Raw genomic sequence first — 16,197 nt, forward strand, 5'->3', positions numbered from 1 at the left:
ACTGCATTGCTGGTTTGCTTTCTAATCCTCCCTAAACTACAGGCTTGCAGCTTGGCACTCCTGCATTTCAATCAATTGCCTGATTGAGGATCGCAGTGTCATAAATAAAAGGAGCCGAGACCATAAATTTCTGCAGAGATGTAAAATCAAAGAGAACAATCCCACAGGCTCCCAGGGGATGGGAGGCTGGCACATATTCCAGCTGTTTATATTTCTACTACAAGACGCTTGTTCATTTTAACTTCTTCACTTCTGCACAGCTTTTCAGAGCCACGATTCCAAACGACTGAAAATCTCCCCCTGCGTCTGGCATTTTGTTTTGTGCTCTACAGTAAAATGCAACTGCAGGAGAGAAAAAGCCCTGTGATTTATCAAGCTTATCCATAGGCAAAATCCCAGCCCACTGTGGCTGATGGCTCCACCAGCACAACACCCCAGTGCCTGGCAAGTGAGTTTACTTGCTAGAATGTGTTACTTGCTGGAGTTACATGAGCAAAGACAGGGACAGAAAGGCAGTAAATCACCTATGGACAGCTTTGTTTATGAGTAGGACCTACATCAAAGACTTGGAGCATCAGCATGCTTTCCTCATGAGAAGGCACAGAGAAGCAAAGGATGCAACACTACCCGCTTTTATTGCAGAAGAATGGGGAAATTTAATTGATATCTGTTCATATTTGATATTTTAGCTTCTTACACAACAGAAACAAGAAAACATCCCTTTGTTAATAAAAGAATTGGTTCTGAAGGCATGCTGGAAAAGCAAAGCACTCAAGATCTAATTTGTGCAGTTAATAAACTGGGTTTTTTTTAATCTTGGATAAAATAAGGGAGGTCACTCCACCTGTAGTCTCACAGGTAGGAGGGAGGTGAAACTACAAGGTTTTCTTAGCCATGTACAGTTACTCCCTCCCATAGGAAGGCTGCATCCTCCACTAACCAGTTGTATGCTAGAGGTTGTCCCTCATACAGCTGGCAAAAGGCAGCAGGGCAGAAGAATCCCTCTGTGTGTTGAGATCTAACCCTTCTCAGGACATAAAAACCCTCGAAACTATTACACATCCCAGTGTGGTTCACAAAAAAACCCTAAACCCAGAGGACATTACAGTCTTACATGCCCCAAAGCCAGAAGCCTGGGGTGGATCAGTTTTCTGGTTTTACTCAATTTCTAGTGCTTCATTTTCTGTTAGAAGTATAAAAAAAAGTAAAACAACAACAACAACAAACCAAAAGAAAAAAAAAAACAAACAAAAAACAACACCAAAAAACCCCAGACTTGATGATTTGGTTGGTTTTGGTTTGGGTTTTTTTTCTTAAAAGGAAAAGACCCTGATTGGAGTTTATGAATTATCTCAGTGATTTGTATCTTCCAGTGTGGTCACTCGCTGAAATAAGAGCTGTCAAAATATGTATAGTGAACAGTTTCTTTTCTCCATTTCGTTTATTAACATTTGGGTTAAAAAAACCCAACAAACAGAAAATTCCCTCAGGGTGAAATGCCACACAAGGAGCTCTCTGTACAAACCCAGAAAGCAAAGACCTTGCCAGCACTGCTCCTCTTCCCAGGGTGCTGCATTAGCACAGCACAGGACAGCAAGCTTTAAGGAGCACAGCCATAATTTGATTAGTGCCCACTTTACACGATGCAATTAAATTCCTTTTATACTACAAAAGAAATAAAGTCGCTGTTTTTCCAAGTTTTTGACCTCGCAGCCCAGCAAGCCATAAATTGAGATATTTACCCAAACGAAGCAGGTGTGTGAGCACACTGCTGCTGGTGACAGCAGGGAGAGACCCAAACAGGTCTTTTTCCTTCCTGTTCTCCCCATCCCCCTTGTAATCCTGCCCACACCACTCTGCTGCTCTTCCCCAACAGCAACCGGTGGCTGCTGGGACAGATTATCACGGGAGACATCTGTTTGACTGACAGACAAAACAGGAAAACACGATGGGTGCACTCATTTTGTTTACAGACAATAGCTTTTCTAACGCATTTCTTAATTTCCAGAAGAAATTCCATCGGCCTGCAGTACTGACCAAGAAACCCACGCTGAAACTACAGTGTGATTTACCAGCCACTAATCTAATTCCTAGAGAAGTTGACCGGACATATAAAACCTGTAAGCTGCAAAAGATCAAAGATTCTTGTTCCAAATATGAAGAGGACAGACCTGAGCAATGAGTCCAAATTTAAGAAAAATTAGGATTGGATTTCCAAATGCTTGTTTTAATGTCATTGGAAACGCAGTTTGTATTTGAGTCAGTACAGAAATTTTTAAGTTCCCTCGGAGATCCTACGTGACAGAAATGGTAAATTGACTTGGAGATTCTACTTAAATACAAGAGGCTCATTAATTTAAATCAATTGTTAAAATATCTCGGTAACACCTGGTGCAACCCAACAAAAACATACATATAAACTCAGCTGTGCTGCAGATCTGGAAATTGTTTATTCTGCTTTTCACTGTATCCTCAGATTGCAAATTCTCTTTTCCACATTTTAGTTTCAACTTGCTTGTTGCATTTAAAATGTGACAGAGAAAGGTTTTTTCACCAGGAGAAAGGGGGAACAGAGCCCAGCCCTGGGCACAGGTACCTGGCCAACCATCTTATCAAATATTGCCCCCTGCAGTACTTCCTGCAAAAACACCCACTGGACAAATCCATTTGTTTATTCCCACAGGTTTTCCAGCTTACTGGACTGCTCCAAGCCTGCAGCAACAGTGCATTTGCTATTTTATTCACTCTTAAGTTTGTTTTCTTTTTCATGACACTGTCTATTCCCCAAGGGTTCTCTCCTGGTACAACTCGGTGCTCCCACACCAACACAGCAATGGGGGGATTTTACTCCCATTCACTACTTGGCCCAGAGTACAGAGAAATAAATCCTCTACTCAAACAAGGCATAGAACAGTACTTGAAAAAAAAATACGGGCAGCTTTCTCCCCTGCAAACATCAGCAATGGAATTTCATACCTTTAAGAGCTTAAAAAGATGTTTGGTGAATGTCTATTTTCTATGAGCTCAAGCTCTCTTCCAACTTGGCCTTCGAGACAAGTCTCTGCTCTTCAGATTCCTAATATCCAACTTTCCTCATTACACAGCAGAAATCTTGCTAAGTGCAAGTCAAGTCAAACAAGTTAAAGTGCCACTTTTTAGAATTTTAATATATAAATAGAAAATCATTAAGTCCTCCTGTGAGTTTCAGCAGTCAAAGCAAATAGGAGGAAGCCTCTAAGTGTTTGGGAAAGGATGCCACTGAAGTTGGTAGTGACAAGCTGTTGAGATTGGAACTGGTAAATGCGCAGTATAAGAAATAGGAAAAGGAAATATTTAGAATCGAGTGATGCCAAAACTGCAATCAGCAAATGGAAGGCTAAAACAGATGAGCAAATCTGGATGCTTTTTTTATTATTTATTTTTATTGTTCGAGCTGTGCCATGTAACAAGAACGGATCAATAACAGCTCCCGACCACCCCACTGCAGTGTCGTGTCACACCCCCTCCCACGGCCCTGGAGATGGGATTTCAGTGGTAGGGATGTGTTCAATGCTGCTGAGAAAAAGTGCTGGCCTGCTTCTGCTTCTCCCATGGCTGCCTGAGGTTTAAAAAATCTGGATTGAAGCCAGTGGGGATTTGTGATATGAAATACACGACAGAGATTAGAATTTTGGAGCGTGTCAGGGAATGGAAATACAGCCACTAGTACTAAAGTATCCGATTATACAGTGATGTACACGAAAACACAGTTACTGCATGAAGATGGAAGACATCAGCTTGTGAAGGTGATATTCCCAGGACAGCACCACTGTGGTGGGTCAGAGGGATGGGCACGCAGTGCCTGGCAGGGAGGGCAGGTGAGTGTCATCACCTAACCCACACACACCAGCAGAAGCCACCAAAAGCAACGTGTCACTTGCTGCCAGTAAAGCAGGAAGATGACAGGTGAACATACCAGAATCTGCTGGGACACATATTCCTTTCCAAAGGACCCAAACCAGTGGGAGGTGTTGACATGAAACGTTTCTGTTTAAGGCCAGAGAATGCAAAAGAATGGCTTCATAAATTATTCTCTGCTCTGGAGGAAGAGTGAATAGACTTGAAGGACAGGTGATGTCTCTGAAATATGCAAATAGAGCTGAGCTGGTCCAAGCAATTACCTTTCCACTGCCTGGAACTTCAGACTGAAAGGAATGACTCACAAGCAAGAACAAGAAACAAAAGATGTGCTAAAAGGTAGAAGATGACGAAGGAAGACTGCATCAAGAGGAGAATGGAGACTGCATGGAAAAGAATGTTCCTGACCTCCTGCTAACAGCTGTTCCTGGGAAAAGGAACAAAACAACACACAGTAAGACTATGCCAACACAGGAGGGCCTAAGCATCCCAAAAAGCCAATTGAGATTATTGGTTCTACACTTCTGGGATCAAGACAAACACAGCAAAGAGATTCCTGTGGCTTCATGGATGTAAAGACAATGGATCTCACCTCAATATCCTTTCGGTTATCTGCTACTTTTAAGATTTCCCAGCAAATAAAATTGCTGAAAATAAATGCAGTATGATCATTTCTTTCCAGGTTTTAGACTAAGCTCTGAAAGAAAAGACTTGGCAGGACTAACAGACAACCTGCAGGGTGAAGAAGGAACTAAAACACATTGGAAATAGCCATGGACATGAGCCAACAGATGTGCCTCCACTGTCAAAAATGAAATACCAGCTTCAAAGAGCGGAGAACCACTGTGCTGTTGCTCCTCCACATTCAGTTGTCTTCTAATAAAGTGCAGTTAACTCCAGACTCCATGTAGCAGTAGAAGCAGCAGATCAGGTTTTGGCTGCTAGTGGTGTTTTCATTGCTTCTGAACACAAATTCAGGGCACTCCAACTGCATCAGAATCCTTTTACTTTGGTTTTTTTCACCATCCAAAACAAAGATACTAAATTATAGCAGTTACAGCCTGCTGCAGAAAATGTATTAATATAGAAACTGCAAGATCAATATGAAAGAATGAATCAATGGAGAATCAGGAAAAAGGAATGAAGAAGTGGATCCATTTGGACTGTGTAAGAAATACTGCACTTAGTTCCATTCTATTTATTAACAAAAATACCGACAGTCTGAAAGCTCCAGAACAGCAGCAAATGTGCTGGGGAAAAAATGAACTTACGAAAAATATAAGCTGCTTCTAAGTTTAAAATTTTGCATATTTAGTACTAAAGGATCAAGACATTAAAGCCCTGTTGGAAATATATGAAATAGGAGCCTGAGGAGGATTTGAGGTAACACAAAAGAACAACTTTAATGGATGAGATGAACTGTCGAAGAGAAAATAAGTAGGTAATATTGAGAAAGCTTTACAACAGCAAAATTCATGAAGCTCCATAATCAGAAATTCAACACCTTTGTACTGTAATTACTATTTATGATTCATAACGATCTGAAAGATGAACTTTTCAAATTTGTACCAGGCACTTTATGCTGCTTTTAACCAAATACTGGGAGTATTTCATTCATGATCGACTGAATGTAAGAAAAATCCAAAGGCACCCCGCAGACGAGCACGTAAAGGGGACACAATGACAGTGATGAAGCACCTTGTAATGTACCCACAGATCTTTTCTATAAATCCAATTTGAAATTTGAAGACTAAAATAGCTATTTTATCTCCATCCCCTGACACATGCACCTCCATCATTTTAAAGAACAGAGCTCCCTCTCGTGGCTCCAGAACGTGAATTTAGTGGGGGGAAGGAAAGAAAACAAGAGTAGAGCAGTATGAGACACATCAGGGTGAGAGGACTCCTGACAGCATTTTGGTCCTGCAAAAGTGGAATTAAAAGGAAGTTGTAGTAGGAAGGACAGGTGACTTCTTGTAAAGAAAGCAATGTCACCTGTACTTTAATGCTAACTTTTAAGTTACATTTTCTGCTATTCCCCCTCCTCACCTCGGGGGAATAAGGGAGGAGCAGTGCTGCTAACCATTCTTTGTTTGCTGCATGGCTTCTTTAAAATATTTGTTTTGTACAAAACTAACATTCCACTTTTCTAGCTGACAATTGTAACCCGAAGCTCACGCCTGTGACAATAAGTATTTCTCTGAGGCAAGAAAGTGAGGGGAATAACCAAAGCTAAGCCTGTCACTGTGCTGAGAAATCTGTTCAGGAAAGCACTGAATGTTTTGTTTGTTGGTTTTGTTTTGTTTTTTTTAAACTATTTTTTAAATTAATATTTGTATGTTTCATTTGGCACTTGCTTCATTCAGAATTATACATAGACTTTTACAAATTATTTCAGTTCTGTATGAGAATTTTAGATCAGACAAGAATTTACACAGCAAGCAGCAAGCTTTTGCTAACTGTACAGCTTATAAAACTATTTTCCCCAAGGGCATTAAAAAGGGTTTTCTCTAAATGACAACATTTCTTTCCTGCAAAAACAGTATCAACGGCACGAAACATGAACTAGTGAAGGAAAAACAATTACTCTTAAGTCTCCAGAACAGCATCAGAAGACAAATGAGAATCAAATTCTTGATTCATAGGCTTGTGCTCGCACAAGATTTTGCTTCCAAAGCACAGGACCAAAAAAGAATCAATTTCCTACCATGAAAAGAAATTACCATGCCTTCAGCATTTTGCTATTAGTGAAATATCTCTATTTCCAAAGGCAATATTTTTTCTAAAGAGCAATCCTCTTTAAAAATTGTATAAAAGTCAGTCTATAAACAGGAGATATCCTTAAGGATTTAATCAAGTAATAAACCTGGTAGATGAAAGAGAGATTAATTAAAATGACAGCACAGTCTCCCTATAACACAGACACAGGACTTGTTATGTTGGAGTACCTAATCATAATCAGATTTGGTAATTTGCTGCATCGAAACAAAAAGGAAACATTTTTAGAATTGATCATTCAGTTCATGTCACTTTCATGGAGATTGCTTTCTATTGATCAACATTTAACTAGTAGTTGAAAAGAGAAAGATGAAAAAAGGATAAAAAGTATCTTTACATGCTAAATACAGCATGAACCAATAAGAGCAAGATAAATTAGATCACTACAGCCAAACCAACCCTGTGCATGCGCTCGCTGCAATGAAGATCATTATGAATGAAAGAGATGGTTCTTCATGTTCCAGTCATAACAAAAGGAGAGTTTTTAAAATGAATTTAGACTTTAATCTGCTCAAAATGAAGTTTGCCATGCAGCAATTAAAAATCTGTGTGAAGCTGAACCATTGCCAGCTCTACAAAGACAAATGCTGGTTTGTTTTCCAAACAGCGTTTTCACGTTTCCTACCTGTGGATTCCAACTGGGGTCGAGCTTCTTCACTGCAGCAACGTACTCCTGCATAGCTTGGTGAGGGCTGGTATCTCCCAGGGCTTTCCAGGCCTCCCTAGGAGAGACAGAAAAACATCAGTGAGTCCCTCAGAGACAGCACAGCGTGTTTCCACAGTGTCATCAGTGATCAGATTCATCTAAATCTTCTCAGGGGATGCAAAGCCGTCTTTCCTTCAGTTTGGAATGGTCAACTTTTCTCTGAAGCCATGAATGGCCACTGTCACTGCAGCACTTGGCTATGAAAGGATCTTTGAGGGGATCCTGATCCAGGCTGGAACACAGTTTGTGTTCACAAAGCTATTTTCACAACATCTTTGTTGTGTGCAGGCTAGTTCTGGATGAACAAGGTAAAACAGAGGAGTCTTGTGTTTCACATCTGCATCAGGCACAGCAGCAAACATTTCCCTATTAAACAAAGGATTTTAAAGCCAGTTCAGTGGCAGTCTCTCTGAGTTGACATCCTCGAGGTCCATAATCCCTCAACAGATAGCTGACAAACAAAAAGTAGAGCCAGAAATTGCTAGGAATTACAAGGATTTCCTCTTACCATTTCTGCTTTCCCTCAAAATCAAAGAAGCTGGGCTTGGGGGTGTTACAGGTTCCAAGTTTCACCTAAAGAAAAGAAATTTTTTTCTGTTAGAACAAAGCAAGGGGGACTTGCTCAAGGAAAATTCTGGGTTCTCATGGTTTCAGGATAATTTTGTTATTAGGCCAGAAGAAAGGTTTTGGGGGGGAAACAAGTGACACAACTCAACCCCATCTTACCCCCATTTTAGCACCTTGGCATCCCTGTGTTTTCCTTGTGTGATGGAAGGGAAGCAATTCTGTTATGCAGCTCATTTATTTTGCATGCATTACCCAACAGGGATAACCAGCAAGTGATTTCTCACTAATGTTATGTTTATTACCCTGCCAAAGGCCTCATCCCCCACCAGTATCAAGAAAAATTCTGTTGATTAGGGTGTCTACAGAGATGATTATTCATTAAGGCTGAAATTCACCTGCTTCTGCACAAAGCTCAAGTAAACAGACTCTGCTTAATTATTTTCTAAGTCCTCTGGAAGGCAAGGGGACAAACTCAGAGCAAAGGAATGTCAGGCAGCTTCTGAATTTGCTCCAAGGCACCTGGATGCATGGAAGCACTGTGTGAGAGACAAGTCAAGGCCTGAGTGCCAGGGATGAACCAGTCTGTCAGAAACAAGGCAGAAATTAAAATGTGTGTGGGGAAATAAGAAACACAAGGAAGCAAGGGAACGAGCCAGAACTGGTGGATAGATATATGGAAAAAAATGTTATGGCCAGTGTAAAGTGGACTTGGTGCCAGTGGGATTCAGAAGTTTTCCATAGAGTGGCTGCAGGGAAGTCCAGCAGCCACATGTCCTCCGTAAGCTCCCCACAAAGGGGACCACAGGGGTCTGACAGAGGATACACCTGCCCTGGGCTCCAAAGCACAACCAGGTTCCTGCCCTGTGGCCAGCACTGACAACTGCCTCAAGAACAGAGCAATTAGCAAGCTGAGATTTGGGTAACAGAGATATTTTCTTGGGGTCAGCTCAGGAAAACGTGTAAGTGAATGTCTCTGTCCCTGCTTGGAAAAGCCAGGGAACATGGGGCAGGACTCACCAGATCTCCCTGTTATCAGTGCCACTTCCTCACAGAAAATAAATGCCCTTGCACACAGCTGTCACAGGCAAAATGAATCTCCCTGAAATTAAAATATCGTTGTGATAGGGAATGAATTTGCACAAAACACGGGTTGGTTCTTGGTTCCTTTGCTGGTTTTTTGTTTGCTTGTTTGTTTGGGTTTTTTTTTTTAATTTTTTAATGAAAGTGCTGTATATCCCACATGGATGAAAGACTAGAAGGCAGAGCACAACTATGGCTCCAAATGCAACAGTTATCACACCAAGTCCCTTGTAAGACAGAGCACAGCCCCCTGCCAAGAAAGCCCAGCATAGCTGGGGACTCCAGGGAGGGAACACAGGTACATCCCAGAGGTGGGCAAAGGCTGCTGGATGGACATTTTGTTAGCCAAGCAAAACCAAACTGCATTCAGCAAATGTTTTATGAAATATGCTCAAGTGTTCAGGCAGGTGAAGTGCTTAAATCAACTAACAATTCTTCGCCTTAACAGGGTGGGGATTTTATGCTAAGGATGGAATCATTAATCAGGCTTTAAAGAGAGCATGCCCGTGCTGAGAGATATTTATTAGTTACACTATGTTTTCATTTAAAGTGTTACAGGATATGAGTGACTGTAACTGAAATTAATTTTCTGTACATCTGACTTTCTCCCAGTGAGCAATTCATTCAAATTAGAACATCTTAGCTGGCCCTTAAAACAACATATTGCATTTCATGGAGAAATAGCAGAACAGCCTAGCAACAGTTAACTCCTATAAATCAGTCACAATTCATGTAGTTTAAACGTTTTCTTCTGTGCTCAGAGGTGGATTGGACCACTTGTTTTAAAAGAGCAAAACAAACAGGGGAATGAAATGCAAATTCATTATCTGTATGGAAAATGCCTGCTTGGCAATTCTTTAGTTCAACAGCCAACCTGCAAAAATTGGCCAAGATGGATAAAAAAAAATAAATCTGTTTTAATATTAATTTTCCACTGCCATCATCAAAACATGACAGCAGTTTCCTCTCCTGAGATTTGGCATTCAAAGGCTGTTCCAGCGTCGGGGAAGACTGTTAGTAACATCGATAGTAATACAAATCAAGGAACAGTAGTTAAATTTCATCCATCAAGAAGAGGGGGGGAAAAAGTGCACTTTTGCCCTGTTTGCTATTTTAAGATGTATTAAAAAGGCTTGGAGTGGTTTTGTTGGAAAGAATAAAATAAAGATTTTGGCTTCCCTCTTTTTGCCGCAAGACTCCACAAGGCATGAGAAACCAACCAGGAATTTAACATATCAGGGGACCTGAGACTGACAGCTGAGGAAGAGACTTTTAGCTAAACAGGCCAATGATGACAAACTGGAAAAATTTTGTGGGGGGCTCTGTCCTCCTGCTACTTCCCTGGAGGCCCTCAAAAGCTGTTTTTCTTCATAACCAGCAGAAAGACAAGAGCCCATATTAGTATTCTAAGTTGAGAGTTTCTCATTCTGTGCCCACAAAATAATTACTGAAGGTCTCTGGGATGCTGACTGGTCACTTGATGCTCAGCTCTCCTCATTTACAGTTCATCAGCTGCATTAAAAGAACATGACAGCCAAAATGCATTTAAAACTTCCCTGGTATTCTTTCTGCAGGCATTATTCTCATGAGTTGTACAAAGATGACCCAGGCAGCCCCAAATGGGCAGTGTCTGCAGTCACTTCCATTTGTGGCCAAAATGGAAATTTGGAAACCTGGGATGAGGCCTTCACCTGAGAGCTGAAGGTCACAACAGTCAGAGTGAGAGAGATGCTCAGGGATGTGTTAGTGCTGTATACCATCCCCATACAACTCCAGCGGCTGCTCCAGACTACCAGAAACCTTGAGATTCTCATTACTCCACGACTGGTTCCCCCTCCCTGGTGGTGGTAAAAAGGCTCTTTGCTAATTTTTCAACTAATATATTTAGACAGCAGGGAATCCCAGCCAAATGTTCTTACCTGGTTGTAAATCTAGTAAGGTGAATCATATCTGCAACCTCCCTACGGAGCAGTAACAGGAACAGAACCTCCGTGGACAGCAGCACTAAGGTCTAGCTGTACACAAGCCAAATAAGCTGAATTTCTTTGGCAAGACAGCAATTCCTGCCCATTCCTGCCCAAAGCTCTGCCCCAACCCACAGGAAAGCCCTGACTAAAAACGGGGTGTAAGGAAGGACAAGCAAACCCCAAGCACAGAAGGCAAGGGGTCCTGATGACCAAGGGACTGCGTGTCCCAGAGAGACAGAGAGTGACAACTGAGTCAGTGCCATCACACGGTTCTGTGCAAGAGGGAGCTGCAGGCAGAAATTCCCATGTTCAGGGCAGGTTTGTGGCATCATGTTCCACAATATTTGAAGGAAGCCATGCAAAAATGGGATTATATTCTTGAGCCTACACTTGGGAGTCAGCGTAAGCCCCATTTTGCCAGTGGTACTGTCTTTGCATCTTGCCAGCACCTCTTAGCATTTATGTAGGCACTGGCACATCCTCCTCCTGGCAGGGCAGTTTTCTCACTCTGATCACTTCCAGCAAGTTCTAGATTCCTTTCCCTCTCCAAATCACGACCACTACGCTGGTCTCCATTACTGCACCCTCTGAATCTCAGGTTTTTACATCCTCAACACCACAGTAAAGTCCTCCCTTCACTTCGCCACTACAGACTCATGGCACAGACAAGTGATTTGCCCAAAGCCACACAGAAAGTACAGGAAGAAAAGGAAAAACAGTCCCAGTTCAGAGCCCTACAGACTAATCTGTTCTTCCTCCTGTTCTGGGGCAGAGTCGTAAACTCAGCAACATCTTCTAAAAACCTCACTGGAGATGACAACTAAGCAATCCCCTTATTTTCAAGTCTCTGACACATAAACAAAATCAGAGAGAAAAGTAATAAAACCCTGAAATGGCCTCCAATAAAAGGTAATAAAATTGCAGGAAAATGCCTATATACCCAAACAGTTTGAAATAAATAATATACAGTATTTTAACAGAGAGCTCAGCTGTTACTGTCACCTCTTTTATGACGGTGCTGTATCTTAAATCAAAGCCTTTAGTGTCACAAAACACTAAACTGAGGAAAGACAAGGATGCCAAATCAAGGGCAGTGGACAGATCTGAGTCAGCACCTTTTGTGTGCCAGCAATTCCACCGTCCACGGGGGCAATATATCAGCAGCTCATTATGCATCCTGATATGGCTGCTGTAATTAAATACAGAAAACTTGCATTAAGCGCCCTCGTTTTGATTTAAAGCACAAAATGCTGCAAAACTCAAAGTTAGCAGGGCTTAATCCTGCAGTAGCTGTGCTAGCAAACTTCTCCCAGTGCCAGCACTCTAACAGGCATGGCACCTTTCTGGACTGGGAAGCCAAAGCCATGGAAATCCAGAAGCCAAGCACAGCCTGAAACCAAGCAGCACAAAGGCACTTGCTGTTGCATCCTGCCTGGCCAGGGACAGAGGAGACGGACACAGAAGTGCCCTGTTCCCCTCAGTGGAAGGCAACTGGAAATCTCTGCTGACACAGTGTTAATTATCAGCTTTTTTCTGACTAGTATCAAAACTATTGTGAAATACCTTCTGATTTAATTAATTCTTAACACTGAACACCTTATCGGTCTAACACCAGGAAACCCTCTGGAGTCTGTGGACAATCCCTTCCCATTTCCACCCAGGACAGTCACAAAGCATTTGCAACAGAGCAAAAAAGAAGAGGTTATTTACAACAAAGCTCCTGAAAATAGAGACAAAAAAATTACAGGAGAGAAAAAAACACTCTTTTCATCTCATCCTCATCTTATTATTCTTAAAAGTTCTCCTAGTATTTTTTCTCTATCCTCCTTTTCTTACAAGGGAAAGAGAAGCCTGGAGACCTGTTTAAGCACTAGCACAATCTGAAAACAAAACCTCACGTGACCAGCCTGCTTTTAATATAATTACTAGTCCACAACCCACAGCCTGGGAGCCGCCAGCTTAGAGGATAATTAAATATTGCCCTAAAAAATGAAAGCACTTACACATGGCAGTAGTAGGACACAGGTAATCCATATGGGAGGAACATATGGGGAAAATGTGCATTCTCAACTTTGACTGTTAATCCAAACGAGTGGGATTCAGTTCTCAGGTCCAGGCAGCAGCACCTCTTGCCGCACATTGGAGCCACAGAATCATAGGATGGTTTGGGTTGGAAGGGACCTTAAAGATCACCCAGTTCCAACCCCCTGCCATGGGCAGGGACCCCTTCCACTAGACCAGGTTGCTCCAATCCCCATCCAGCCTATAGTTGTACTTTTTAATCTTCCAGGTGTAACAATGCTTACAGTTTTTCTGTTTCTCCAAGTTAAGTGATTATTACAGTGCTTTGCAATCGGTGCTTTGTTTGTGTGTTTTATGTAATGCCTCCCACGGGAGCAGGAAGGAGTCACATTGTGTATATTCCCACAGGATGCCTCCTACAGCTCCCTCAGTTCACAGGGACTAAACATGTAAAGGAGTCCTGTTCAAGGTTACAACCAGAGCCAACCAGCTCAGTTTCCCAGTCCTCTCTAAAGCCCTTCACTGACAGATCTTCCCAGGCACATTCTTTGTGTGGTCACAGCAGAGCCCCAAAGCTGCAGTGCCCACCCTGGGTCACCAGTGCAGGTCCCCACTGTCTCTGATGGGGAGGTGGGCACTCTGTGCTACTTCTCCATCCCATCCCAGCACCTCATCTCCCAGCAGACACAGGCAGCTGGGAAAACACAGGCGAGGCAGCAGGATTTACCAGTCAAGTTCCTCCCCAAAGCCTCAGGGACACACTGACAGGCCATCAACCCACCCATGACACGTCTCTGCCAAGGACAAAGGCCAAATCCTCCACACCAGCACTTGACTTCAACCCACCATGGAGTCTGCCAAAGGCCAAACCAACGTCATAGAATCATAAAGGCTGAAAAAGACCTCCAAGATCAAGTCAAGCCTTTGACCAAACACCACCATTCCCACTAAATGGTACGGTGAAGTGCAATGTCTACTCATTTTTTGAACACTTTCAGGGATGGTGACTCCACTGCTTCCCTGGGCAGCCCGTTCCAGTGCTTGACTGCTCTTCCAATACAGAAATTTTTCCTAATATCCAACCTGAATGTCCCCTGGCACCACTTAAAGCCAGTCCAAAGGACGCAGCATCAGGGACATCCACACTGCATGAGGGTGAGAGGCCAGGAACAAGAGCCAGGGTGATGGATTTAAAGAACCATTTAGGTTGGAAAAGACCTCTGAGATCCTTGAGTCCAACCTTTGAGTTATCACCACCTTGGGAACTAGACCATGGCACTGAATGCCATGTCTAGTCTTTCCTTAAACACCTCTAGGGATGGGGACTACACCACCTCTCTGGGCAGCCCATTCCAATGCCTGACCACCCTTTCAGTGATGAAATTCTCCCTGATGCCCAACCTGAATCTGCCCTGGCACAGCTGAAGGCCGTTTCCTCTTGTCCTGTAACTTATTATCTGGAAGAAAAGTCCAACCCCACCTGGCTCCAATCCCCTCTCAGGGAGTTGTAGAGAATGAGAAGGTCCCCCCCAGAGCCTCCTCTTCTCCAGGCTGAGCTCCCCCAACTCCCTCGGTTGCTCCTCACAGGACATGCACTTCCCCAGATCCGTTCCCTTCTCTGGGCTTGCTGCAGCACCTCAATGTCCTTCCTGAATCGAGGAGCCAAACTGATGCCAGGATCCGAGGTGCAGCCTCACCAGTGCCCAGCACAGGGAGGCAGTCACTGCCCTGGTGGCCACACCGTCGCTGACCTAGGCCGGGATGCCCTTGGCCTTCTGGGCCACCGGGGCACGACCAGCACCCGCAGGCCCTTTCCCGCTGAGACACTTCCCAACCACTCTCCCCGCAGATCCCGCGGGGCTGTGTCCCACCGGAATCCATCCCCCTCCCACCGCACGTGCAGCCGGCAGCACCGGGGGGGAGAGACGCGGGACACAACTTTCCCCTTGACACCGCCACCTTTAGGGCGGCAGCCCCGTGGCCCCGAGAAAGCCGCACGCCCAGCCCCTCGGGCCCCGCACCGACCTCGCCCCCCTGCCGCAGCCCGGCAGCCCCGCTCACGCCGCGGGCGGGCCGGTCCCGCCTCACCTGCTTGTAGCGGGCGTACAGGTAGAGCAGCTGCTCCTTGCTGGCGGCGGGCAGCAGCGCGGGGAGCCGCTCTGCCGCCTGCTCGAAGAGCGCGGGCAGGTCGCGGCCCGGCGGCGGTGCCTCGGAGCCCGAGCTGTGCTCGGCGCCGCTCCCGCCCGCCGCCGACAGCGGGGGCGACGCCATGGCGGCCCGCGCCCGCGCCGGTCCGCCCGCTAAACCGCCCCCCCAGCCCGCCTCGGTACGCGCCGCCGCGCCGACCGCGGGAAACGCGCGCCCGCGCACCCAGAGTTCCGCGGGCGGGCGCGGGACGGCGTGTCGGCGAGCGGCGATATGTCATAAATCACAGGATCGCGGGACTGCTTGGGTTGGAAGAGATCTCCAAGAACATCGAGTCCAGCCGTTCCGCCAGCGGCGCAACCGTGTTCACCACTAAACCGTGTCCCCAGGCGTTTTTTGAACGCTTACAGGGGTGCTGACTCCACCGCTACCCTGGGCAGCCTGTTCCAATGACTGACAACTCTTTCCTTAAAAAAAACCATAATTTCCTAATATCCAATCTAAACCTCCCCTGGCGTAACCTGAGGCCGCTTCCTCTCATCCTGTGGCTTGTTACCTGAGAGAACAGGCTGATACTCAGCTCACTACACCCTCCTGTCAGGGAGTTCCAGGGAGCGAGAAGGTCCCCCCTGAGCCTCCTTTTCTCCAGGCTGAGCCCCCCCAGCCGCTCCTCATCGGACTTGTGCTCCAGACCCTTCTCCAGATCCATTCCCTTCTCTGGATCCACTCCAGCATCTCTATGTCCTTCCTGAATTGAGGAGCCCAAAACCGACCCCAGTAGTGCCCAGCACAGGGAGACAGTCACTGCCCTGGTCCTGCTGGCTGGTAGAAGCCAAATCCTAAAATCACAGAATGTTAAGGGATTGGAATGGACCTTAAAGCTCATCTAGTCCCAAACCCCTCCTGCCATGGGCAGGGACACCTCCCACCACACCGGGTTGCTCAAGGCTTTATCCAACCTGGCTTTGAAAACTGCCGGGGATGGGGCATCCACAGCCTCCCTCGGCAACCTGTGCCAGTGTCTCACTACCCTCA

The 16,197-nt window shown here is 44.8% G+C and overlaps 1 protein-coding gene across 1 annotated transcript in view; it reads right to left on the bottom strand.

The window, feature by feature from the left end:
* Window positions 1-15,288, bottom strand: part of ACBD6 (acyl-CoA binding domain containing 6) — an 82,669-nt gene extending 67,381 nt beyond the window's left edge. Inside the window, exons 1-3 of the mRNA XM_027694838.1 lie at window positions 15,106-15,288; window positions 7,890-7,954; window positions 7,301-7,397 (exon numbers count right to left, since the gene is read on the bottom strand). Coding sequence (XP_027550639.1) covers window positions 7,301-7,397; window positions 7,890-7,954; window positions 15,106-15,288 — 345 coding nt within the window. The remainder of the gene's footprint in view (window positions 1-7,300; window positions 7,398-7,889; window positions 7,955-15,105) is intronic.
* Window positions 15,289-16,197: the final 909 nt, after the last annotated feature.

This window comes from Neopelma chrysocephalum, unplaced genomic scaffold (assembly GCF_003984885.1).
Source record: "Neopelma chrysocephalum unplaced genomic scaffold, ASM398488v2 Primary Assembly neopelma1_98, whole genome shotgun sequence".
Taxonomy (NCBI): domain Eukaryota; kingdom Metazoa; phylum Chordata; class Aves; order Passeriformes; family Pipridae; genus Neopelma; species Neopelma chrysocephalum.